The 12046-nt window shown below is 38.1% G+C and overlaps 1 protein-coding gene across 1 annotated transcript; it reads left to right on the top strand.

Annotated features, from left to right (window-relative positions):
- Positions 1-1869: 1869 nt before the first annotated feature.
- Positions 1870-7884, top strand: LOC109929487 (YEATS domain-containing protein 4; the record flags this gene model as incomplete). The annotated part of the gene is made up of 4 exons (XM_048593624.1): positions 1870-1994; positions 3204-3296; positions 5326-5413; positions 7368-7884. Coding segments are annotated over 4 exons (476 nt in total), but the record flags the coding sequence as incomplete, so codon positions are not given.
- Between the last annotated feature and the right edge of the window lie 4162 nt (positions 7885-12046).

Below are 12046 nucleotides of genomic sequence, written 5' to 3'. Positions count from 1 at the left end.
TACGCCTAGATCCCTCTATATGAAGGAGTGGCTCAGGAGCAGTACTACAGATTGAGCTGGTTGGGTCCTAAAAGACACAGTTGCTCGACTGGGTTTGCGGTAGGTGGTGGGGGAATCAACAAGAGGGAAAAACATACTTCACTTCATCCTTAACAGTCTGCCAGCTGCAGATGTATCTGTCCATGACAATATCAATAAGAGTGACCATCGCACAGTCCTTGTGGAGACCAAGTCCCGCCGTCACATTGAGAATAACCTCCATCATGTTGTGTGTCACTATCACTGTGCTAAATGGGACAGACTTCACGCAGATCTAGCAACTCCAGACTGGGCATCCATGAGGCAGTGTGGGCCATCAACAGCAGCAGAATTGTACTACAGAACAACCTATAACCTCATTGCCTAGCATATCCCCCACTCAACCATTACCATCAAGCCAGGGTATCAAGCCTGGTTCAATGGAGAGTGCAGGAGGGCATGCCAGGAGCAGCATCAGGCATATCTGAAGATGAGATATCAACCTGATGAAGCCACCAAACAAGACTACTTGCATGTCAAACAACATAAGCAGAAAGTGATAAACAGAGCTAAGTGATCCCATAACCAACAGATCAGACCTAAGCTCTGAAGTCCTGCTGCATCAGTCAGGAATGGTGGTGGACAATTAACCAACTTGCTGGAGGAAAAGGCTCCACAAATATCCCCATCTTCAATGATGGAGGAGCCCAGCACATCAGTGCAAAAGATAAGGCTGAAGCTTTTGCAGCAATCTTCAGCCAGAAGTGCCAAGTGGATGATCCATCTTGGCCTCTTCCAGGGGTTCCGAGCATAACAGATACCAGTTTTCAGCCAATTTGATTTGCTGCACGTGATGTCAAGAAATGGTTGGAGGCACTGGATACTGCAAAGGCCATGGGCCTAGACAACATTCCAGCAATAGTACTGAAGACTTGTACTCCAGACCTTGCTGCTCCCCTAGCCAAGCTTATCCTGTACAGTCACCACATAAACACAGCAGCTACAAGAGCAGGTCAGAGGCTAGGAATACTGTGGCGAGTAACTCACCTCCTGACTCCTGAAAGCCTGTCCACCATGTACAAGACACAAGTCAGGAGTGTGGTGGAATACTCCCCACTTGTTTGGTGAGTGCAGCCCGAACAACACTTGACATTTGATACCATCCAGGACAAAGCAGCCCGCTGGATTGTCACTACATCTAATCCCTCCACCACTGGCACTCTGTGCATGCTGTTGCTACTGCCTACAAGATGCACTGCAGAAATTCATTCAAGATTCTCAGACAGCACATTCCAAATGCACAACCACCTCCATCTAGAAGGACAAAGACAGCAGATACATAGGATGACCACCACCTGCAAGTTCCCTTCCAAGCCACTCACCATCCTGACTTGGAAATATATCACCATACCTTCACTGTCGCTGGGTCAAAATCCTGGAATTTCCTCCCTAATGGCAGTGTGGGTCAACCAAAAGCAGGTGGACTGCAGTGGTTCAAGATAGCAGCTCACCACCACCTTCTCAAGGGGCAACTAGGGACGGGCAAGAAATGCTGGCCCAGCCAGCGATGCCTACGTTCCACAAAATAAATAAATAAAAACAAAAATCTGGTCGACATGTGACTTTAGTCCCTCGCAATGTGACTGATTTTTGATAGCCTCAAGCAACTAGAAATGAACATTAAATATTGCCTTGTTAGTGTCATCTTCGTGTCCAGAACAAGTATTTTTAATTGACAAAATTTCAATGGAATTGTAGAAATAAAAACACTTTTTTTCTTGCAGCTTTATAATTTTACTCTATATTTTGAATATTTAAATCCAATAGATTTCTGAAAACTATTTTAATAAGTTGATTTACCTTTCTCTCTCCTGTCTCCAGTTGTTACCAAGCCACCATATGAAATCACAGAAACAGGATGGGGTGAATTTGAAATTATCATAAAAATTTTCTTCATTGATCCAAATGAAAGGCCGGTAAGAAACATGTCTAATTTCGAATTTCAAAAGAAACCTCTTGGTCACAAGGAATAGTATTTGTTAGTGTACTTGAGTTTTGCTGAATAAAAGACACATTTTGCTGAGACTTCTCACCTTGTACTTATCAGTACAATTTGCAATAATATTGATTCAAAGGAAAAAGCAACATTTATTGTACGTGAGAGGAGAGTGCTGCTTGGTTGACGAGTGAATTCTGGTAGAGGCATTGCCACAGAGAATGTACCGTTTAATGATGTTTGACAATCAACTATCAAGCTTTGTTTAAATCTTAAACCACAAGGTTCGTTCTGATTGGTTAGGGCTTTGCCTTAAGAAATGAACCAAGGTATGGCGGTCATCTGTTTTGTTGAGTTGAAACAGATGAAGTGCATGCACATGTTATTTCTGTCTGTAAAGAACAGGGCCCTGCCTACTACGATGTGTAGCTTCCAGTAAATGCAAGTGCGTCACATTGTGAGCCCTACTGACAATTGTAACTTGGTTGTCAGTGTAATTTTTCACATTCTGGATTGCCCAGTAAATGTTGTCCAATTGTAGAATCACATCTAATTTTAGACTCTGCAATGCAAGTTTTGCAATGCAGGATTGTAATGTATAGTCATAGTTCTTATTGCAGACAGTTGAGGAGATATGCTGTTTAGTACAATCTATTAGTATTTGCCATTGCTAGCTTCACCCCAGCACCGAAATTCATATTCCATATTACTGATTTGTGCAATAGGCAGAACATTGTTTTGGCTTGATTGTAGCATCCTGTAAGTTGACATCTGTTTCTGCCCAAATTTGTATTGGATCTGCCTTTACAGTTAATGGGATACTTTTCCGCTCTGTATCATGTCAGCCAAAACCATAGAGAAATGGGTGAAGTTTCAGAGGGACTGAAGGATAATAGTCATTGAAATTCTTTCCTAATAATTGTATGTTCCCTATCATAATGCTTCTCAAGCACGTCTATTTAGTCCAGCGCTTTTATACTTATATACTTTTATTTCCTGAATGTGGGTTACAACAAGCCAGGAGGACCTCTCTTCAGCTGTAAAACTAATTTATTGATTATACATTCACTCACAAAGCCTTGAATGTCCTTGCTGTGTGACTAACTTGCTGATATCTAATTGATTTTGGTGATAGTTGTTAAAATATTCTATATTTAAATAATTTACTATGATTCTTTCTGTTAAATAGGTGACTCTTTATCACTTGCTGAAGCTGTTTCAGTCTGATAGCAATGTAATGTTGGGCAAAAAGACAGTAGTCTCTGAATTTTATGATGAAATGGTAAGCACAAAAAGAAACTCGCAGGTTTCTGAATGTAAAGTTTCTTTACTAAATACAATTCAGATTTGAAGGACTATGTCACAGTTTTGCGATGGCAGGTGTTCTGTACAAGTATTGCATATTCTTTAGGTTCCATAACCTAACTTGATCAGAGTACAAAAATTGAATGACCACAAGAATTGCAGTTTGAAAATGTTTTACACTATAAAACCTTGCAGAAAATAAAATCTCTCAGTTTTGGGTGTGACACATTGGCTGGTTCACAGGAAGCAGGGAGTAGAATATGTGGGTCTTTTTCAAACTGGCAGGACGTCGAGTGGTGTGCCACAGGGGTTAGTCAATTCTTTATAGTTCATTTGAAAGATTTGGATGAAGCAACCAAAGGTATGGTGGCTAAATTTGCTGATAATAGCTTAAGAACTAGGAGCAGGTGTAGGCAATTCAGCTCCTTGAGTCTGCTCTGCATTTGATATGATTGTGGTTAATCTCAACTTGGCATCAATTCCACTTTCCTGTTCACCGTCTGTAACTCTTCAACCCGTTACTAATTAAAAATCTATCTCCTTAAATTTACTTTAAGGTCCCTAGCATCTGCTGCATTCTGGAGTAATGAACTTCACAGATCCACAGCCTTTTGAGAGAAGTAATTTCTCCTCATCACTTCTGTTTTAAATCTGCTACCCTGTGACCTCGTTCAAGATTGCCCTACATGAGGAACATCTTATCTACATCTACTTTGTCATTCCCCTTTAGTATCTTATACATTTCAATTAGATCTCCTTTCATTCTTTGAAACTCTAGAGAATAATAGGACTAAGCTGCTCAATCTCTCTCCATATGACAAACCCCTCATCTCTGGAATCTTTCTAGTGAACCTCCTTTGAATCGCCTCCAATACAACTACATTCCTCCTCAACACAACCACATCCCTCCTCAACTAAGGGGGCCAAAATTGTATGTAATCCCTGCAAAGATAGTTAGGAAAGTGAGTTATGAAGAGGAGATATGGAGCTTACAGAGGGATATAGACAGGTTAAGTGAGGCTGCAATATGTGCCAAATGGAGTACCATGTGGGAAATTGTGTACATTTTAGCATAAAGGATTTTAAAAAAGGCATATTAACTAAATGGTGAGCAGTTGCAGAGCTCTGAGATACAGAGAGATCTGGGTGTCCTTGTGCATCAAACGCACAAGCTTAGTCTGTATGTACAGCAACTAATCAGGAGAGCTAATAGAATATTGTTTTATTGTGAGGGGAATTGATTGCAAGAGTAGGGAGATGATGCTTCAGTGATGCAGGCATTAGTGAGACCGCATCTGGGTCACTGTACTTATCGAAGGATGCTAATGAATTAGAAGCCATTCAAAGAAGGTTCACCAGACTCATACCTGCAATAGGTGGATTGCCTTATGAGGAAAAGCTAGACAGGCCAAACCTGTACCCTCTGGTGTTTGGAAGAATAAGGTATTTTAATTGAAACATACAAGATCCTGCGGGGACATGACCATGTAGATGCGGAAAGGATGTTTCTTCTGGAGAGAATCTAGAACTCGTGTTCATGGTTTAAAAATAAAGTGGTGCCTGTTTCAGACAGAAATGAGAATTTCTTTTTCTCTAAGGGTTGAGAGTCTTTGGAATTCCCTTCCGCAAAAGGCAGTGGATGCAGAATCTTTATATACTTTTATGGCAGAGGCAGATAAATTTTTGATTTCTAAGGGAATGAAAGATTTTCGGGGCTGTGCAGGAATATAAAGTTGAAGTTAAGATCAGCTTTATCATTTTGCTGTGTATATTGAATATTTCAATGCTGTAGATTTCAGGCTTGGGCTGAGTGATCTATTTTTGTTCCTTATATGTATGTTCGTTCTAACAAAGTAATGTAACTCAGAAGAACAGAACAGAATCTTTTGCACAATAAATCTTTTTAGATGACCAGAAAGACAGACAAACCTTCAGTTTGATATTTTTTTAAATAGGCAAAGACATCGAGAGAATCTGATTTCCTATTTGCCTATTTTCCGATCTAGATTTTTCAAGATCCTACTGCAATGATGCAACAGCTGTTGACAACATCTCGACAATTGACACTTGGAGCCTACAAACATGAAACTGAGTGTAAGATCTTGCTGATATACCTGTATAGATAAGTTAGATAAAAAGTGCAGTTATGTAATTCTAAAAAGTGCTCTTGATCATTTGTTTCCTTGAATATAAAGCCTTTGTAACAACTGACAGTTTAAAAAAAAAAAATTCATGTAGTGCCTTTCACAATTTCTATATAGTTGCTTCAGTTATGGCTTTTTAAAAATGCTACTTGTGTAATGTATTTCCTGAGTATTAGATATTTCAAGTTAGATTTTTGTAGATAGAGCTATCTGCACCAAATGGTTGTAAATGATTAGGCATTGTGCAGTAACTATATTTTGAATGTACACTTGCAAATTACTGTAAAGGAGGAAAACGAATAACGTGAGCAGTTTAACAAAAAGACCATTTCTTTCTTAAATGTTTTATGGCCAGCAGTGCAAGAGCACTAATAGCATACATCAGCATCAAAAATCAGATCTTCCAGATCATGAACATATTATAAGGACTGATAGTTTACTACTGCACAGGTGGCACTAAGCTTTCAGAGCTACCAGTTTTAGATGAGATATTGGATTGAAACCCTAACTGTTCAGGTGGATGTAAAAGTTCCTGATGCATTAATTGAAGAAGAGTTGCAAGTTGTCTAGCTATGTTAACCATTGTTTAATTCAAATTGCATGGAAAGATTTGCAGCACAGAAAGATGCCATTTGACTCTGTGCCAGCCAATAATGATCATTTCTAGCCTTATTCCACTTTCCAGATTATGGTTTGTAACACCAACTAACTGAATAACTAGTCATTTTAACACAATTGCTGTTTTTCATTGAACGTTGCTGCTTGAAAACATTTGTTACGGTCCTCTATACAATCATGTCTCTTGTTCAAAAGTAACTCATTTAATTATAAACAAAGCACTTGGTGATATGCTGGGGAAGTGAAAGATATAGGTGAGGTGGATTAGCCAGATTATAGGGATAGGGTAGGGGGTGGGATGCTGTTCAGAGGGTCGGTGTGGACTCAATGGGCCAAATGGCCTGTTTCCACATGGTAGGGATTCTGTTCTGTATTCATCTTTATCAGGCCCAAATCCTCCAGGGGTAATGGTTCACAATAAGTAGTGGCCATTTTCCAGTCACCTACTAATTTAGCCTTTCAAATGTAAACTTAGACAGGGTAACTGTGCAAGTTGTACCTCAGCCAAGGTCAACTCTATCCTCAACTGAAATCCATGTATTGGGATAGCAGTCAGCATTGGAGATCCTGACCAGCTTTTCTGCTCTCCAACTCTGTTATAGAGACCTATTTTCAAATACGAGAGATTTATTCTTAGGCTATGATTGTTGGAATTACTCCATTACACCTCACATGGTACATGTATTAATTGCAGCTAGGAATGCAACAGCAGTGATTGATATTGACTATGTTAGTTATTGTAGTTCATTGGATAGAGTACATTTTCTCCTCCAGTTTCTTCCTTCCTGTTCCTCTCTTTATAAGTTGTATTTATTTTTAAAGCACTCGACCATAAGGATAGGATTTGATTGTGATATTCATTTTGTTTAACTAGCTGGGAAGGAGCACTTCCTTGCTGGGCTAGCTGGAGAGTACAGCTGTGTCTTAATGTTGCTGTAGAAACATGTTAAATTTGAGATACATTAAAAGGAAGCTTGTGCATCAGTATGTTATTGCGACTTCTAATAGGCTTCCATTTTCAGCTATTGGTACTTCTTGATTCAAGTCTGGATTATGTTTTAAAACCTCTCTTTACGTAAATAAAACCCATCTCCAAAGTTCCTTTCCAATGTGTAATTCATCCAAAGATTCAAAGTTATTGATAAAGGAGCTTTAAAGTATAAAGGCAGCCAGGCAGTTTTGTGACAGGTTAAATAACTGTCAGTAGTTCTGTACAAAAATGAATAAATTTGATAATTTTACAGAATTTATGCCTATTATGATAAACTTTACTGTTTGTTTTCTAGTTGCCGAGCTTGAGGTAAAAACTAGGGAAAAGCTGGAAGCTGCCAAGAAGAAGACCAGCTTTGAAATTGCAGAGTTTAAAGAAAGATTGAAAGCAAGTCGTGAAGCAATCAACTATTTAAAGAGTGAAATCAAAAAGATAGAAGATGATGATCAGGGAAAGGAAACTTAACTAAGTTGACTAGAAATCTTTTGAGAAAAGCTTGAAACATTTGCTGACAGCAGTTTTGCTGTTGATAAAGCAAAAGCGTGATGACTGGAGGTCACATTATTCAATCAAATTATACTCTGGAAAATCCAGAAGCAATTGTTTTAATTTGAAATGAGCTTGATTACATCTAAATTTGAGAGTCCCATCTTGAACAAGCTTACTGTGTTGTCCCACAGTGAAGTGAAGGGAAAGGATGTAGCTGTTTTGTATATGGACTTTTGTGTAAGCATATTTATGCTTTATACTTCAGGTGTTTGTTAAAGTTAATTTTTAAAGCATATGTCTAAATAAATGACTTTTTTCTTTAATCCTGCAGTGTTGTAAGAATCCTTTAGAATGGTATTAGCAAAGAATTGAAATTTATTATGTTTTGTAACACTTTTAAACCTCATCTTATCTTTGTAAGGTATTATAAATCTATAGAGCGCTCAGCTTGATTTTCTAAGTTCATGGAAAAATTTCTGCTCGGTTCTTTCAGTAGTTAATGCACACATTGTGTGTGTCTTCACAAATAAGGTTTTAAAAAGAAAAATCCCTCCACCCCAATCCTATAACACATTAACAAAGATTGTGCCCAGAACTTCAAATAAGAATGTTTAACAAGTATTTCCTTAATATTCATTTGATTATTGGAGAAAATTTTAATTCTATTTTGAATCAAATGATGCCACTGACCGTCCACGCAGCTGCCACTTTGTCACTCTGGATTCAGCTTGCTGCAGACAAATAGAATAAAGGAGGATGGCTTACTACATAACAGAATCCAATCGCAGCGTGAAAAGTCTCAAGTAAGTTGAGAGTCTGTGGAGAAGAGTACTTCAGGAGATGCATTTGAATTATGTAAGGATTTGGGAAGCCGTATGAGAGGTTTAGGACATGATGGGGGAAGTGTAACATGCTTGAGGAATAGGTAACATTTGGATCAGTAGTGCCAAAAGCTTCCCAACTCTGGGTTTATCCCTGTGTCATGAATGGGTCTGCATTCCACTGATTGACAGCAATGATTAGTCAACAACTTGATTACAGTATTATGCAACTACCAGGAGGATAGTAGGTCAGTATAATTCACCATGATTCTATTTTTGTCTGTAAATCCCTGGATTCCTGAGATTACCAGAGCATTTTATTGGAATTGCTAGCCTTCAAGACAAACCTCTGTCTCGAAAATATGAGCAGATATTGTTTCCAAATGCCAACAGTGAAGCTTGATTATGGACCTCCTGTGCACATTGTGGTTTAGGGCCAGGGAATTACATTCATCCAAACTGATACATTCCCATTTTCTGCTTTGAAACTAAATAACCAAACTACAGTTGTACTTCTCATTAAAGCTGTTGCATTCAGTGTATATTACTATTCATAAACTTGGACCGTAATCCCTTGAGTCCTCAAGCTATAATATTCCCTTTTCCTACTATCTAAAGATTTAAGTTTTATTTTAATTTAGTTATGGGACATGGACATCATTGGATCGTTATTTGTCATTCCTGTGCAAATAAGTGCCTTGCTAGACTAGTTCACAGACAGACAGTCAACTGCATTGCTGTGGGTCTGAAGGAACATGTCAGCCAGACAAACTGGCACTTGAGGGTGGGGTAGGAAATTCAAATAGGTTTTTATGACAAGCTGGTAATTTGATGGTTACCATTACTGATGCTAGCATTTGTATTTTCAGATTTATCTCCGCTCCCCGGTGGCTATAAAGAAAGATTTTATTTGGTACTTTCCATGAGTGCAGGACGTTTTGAAAGCAATTCACAGTCAATGAAGTACTTCTGAAGTATAGTTGCTGTTATTGGGTGGAAACCTGACAACCAATCTGTCGCCAGAAATCTCCCACAAACAGCAGCGATGTGATTATTATCAAATAATCTGTTTTCAGTGATGCTGATTGATGGATTTTTATTGACCAAGATGCCAACGATAACTCCTCTGCTGTAAGAAATAGTGTGACTGGATCTCTTTCTGTCTGCAATTTAAAATCATCGGATTAATCTCTAATCCGTGGTGCCCCTCTGCTCCACTGGCTGTGGCAGCCCAAAATACTGAGCTTAATTTTGGAGTCCAACTTCAGCTCACATTTTGTTCAAAGATAACTGTGCGACCAACTCCGTTACAGCTGATTTTCGTGGGGAGTTTGAATTCCTGTCTCTAAATTATTAATCCATTAACATAATCCTGTTACCATCCCTCATGAAGGTTTCTATGGTTTTATGTTTGGCAAAACCAAACCATTAGTCGAGCCATAAATTGATAGGATGAGAACATTGGGTAAAACTTGCTAGATACCTGAAACACTTTACTGCTCTCTGTCACACTTGGGTGCATGTCCTTTTTCTCCCTGCTGCTGGCCATAGATATTACCAGTATAAAATAATCTCTCTCAAAAAAAATCAGAATTTGAAGCTAGACCACAAGACCATTCCTCATTGGGGAACGATTGTCAGCCATCAAAGCGCAGATAAATGTATTTTCACTGGAATTGATTAGCTATTTATGTAAATTCTATTAATTTATTTTCAAATTCTAATACTTGGGATCATTTCTTTTTGTTGATCTCACTTGTTTTTAAGGCAATGCAGATATTTTAAACTTATTTTCTTCGATGGGGTATGGATGTTGCTGGCAAGACAAGCATTTGTTGCCTGTCTTTCATTGCCCTTGAACTGAGTGGCTTGCTACACCATTTCATGGAAGAACATTAGGAACCAGATTCAATGGTGATTGTCCTGCTCTTTGTCGTTGATAGTAGATTTTATCTTCAGGTTTATTAATTGAATTTAAATACCACCAGCTGCTTTTGTGAGATTTGAACCTATGCCGCTAAAGCATTAGCTAGGACTTCTGGATTACTAGTCCAGTGTGATCACCACAGAACTACCATATTGCTTGAGCCACATTGATAAATATATTTTGATTTGATATTGAATCAAAAAGTGATTTAAAGTAAACATAATGATTACCTTGGCCATTCCATGTGACTAAAGACCTATTGGCAGTTATTGCAAAAACTACATAAAATTGTTCACATTTTATATTTCTGTGATTTGTTTATTTTGATGGCTGAGCCTGAAGATTTGGGATAATAGCAGTTTTGAAATGGCCGAGTTTAAAAAAGGGTTTATTAACTATTCCTCTTGAATACAAATACCCAGTTTTATCAAATTCCTGCAATCTTGATCAGTTTGCTGTTTGGTATAATTGAATCTTCACATAAAAGCAAAAAATAAACATTATTTCAGATATGACTAATCATATTGCATCAAATCTATTTAACATTGTTTTGAAAGTTTCAAAGGTTTGTATTTCAAAAATAGAAAGCAGCCATAGTTGGAAAGAACATTTCATTCAGGTGGTTTCATTAAAATTATGTTATATAATTAGTTAGGCAATCCTTTTTCATCATATAATCTTGGTTTAAAATAACTTCATCTTTGTCACAGAACCATTATTTCCAAACTTTATGCTTTAAGACCAACATGGGGTTAGAATATTAACCACTAGGGGCCATCAAATAGCAGCTACTTCCCTTTGATCCTCCAATATGTAGATATTGGAGATTATGGGAGTCTGAATTTGTCACCAGAGGGTGCTGTTTTCTTTCCAATGTTGATGGATGACGACCCAGTCAAAAAAAGTTTCTAAAGTTCTCGCTGTGTGATTTCTATTGGTGATGGATCTTCAAACCTTTACCTGTTAAATAAAAACTGAAAGAACTGTGGATGCTGTAAATCAGAACCAAAAACAGAAATTGCTGGAAAAACTCAGCAGGTCTGGGGGCACCTGCGGAGAGAAATCAGAGTTAACGTATCTGGTACGGACCCAAAATGTTAACTCTGATTTCTCTCTACGGATGCTGCCAGACCAGCTGAGCTTTCCCTTTTAAACATTGATACAGGTCCAATAGCATTTTGGCCATTTCACACTCACTGGTATTTCAACCGTCAGAAGTTAGGTGGGATCTCTTTAAGTTAGAAATTGAGAATCAGAGCAGAACACGAAACTAGCAATAAACAACTATTAAAACAATAGAAAATGAATAACGACACACTTCTTCAATTATTAAAAATGAAGCTGTCAGCCTTCTTTTAATTTATAAAAGTCAAGATTTTTCCAGTAGCCAGTAACAAAAATCGTGCATTACCAAACCTTTGAATTAAATAAAAGAGGACGAGTGATGTTATTTTTTGACGTGTACACTGAAAACTGTCAGTCAGGTATTGCAAAGCCAGGTGGAGGAGAAAGGCTCCTTCACCCATACCTTCTGTACAATTTCTGCACTAAACAGCAATACTGACACAAGTAGCCTTTCTGTATTTACGCAAATAAGAATATCGATTGTAGGCCAATGCATACCACAAGATGGATGATTTGGGGCTGTGGTTTACATTTACTCAACTGAACTGACTGTTCAAATTGATTTCTGGTAGGGCTCCTAAAGCTAAGAGGAGACTTGTATGCCATCAGTCT

The sequence above is a fragment of the Rhincodon typus genome, unplaced genomic scaffold, assembly GCF_021869965.1.
Source record: "Rhincodon typus isolate 14 unplaced genomic scaffold, sRhiTyp1.1 hic_rhity00003336, whole genome shotgun sequence".
NCBI classification, from domain to species: Eukaryota; Metazoa; Chordata; class Chondrichthyes; order Orectolobiformes; family Rhincodontidae; genus Rhincodon; species Rhincodon typus.
The sequence above is the reverse complement of the archived record's forward strand: the minus strand, read 5'-3'. Positions and strand labels throughout refer to the sequence as shown.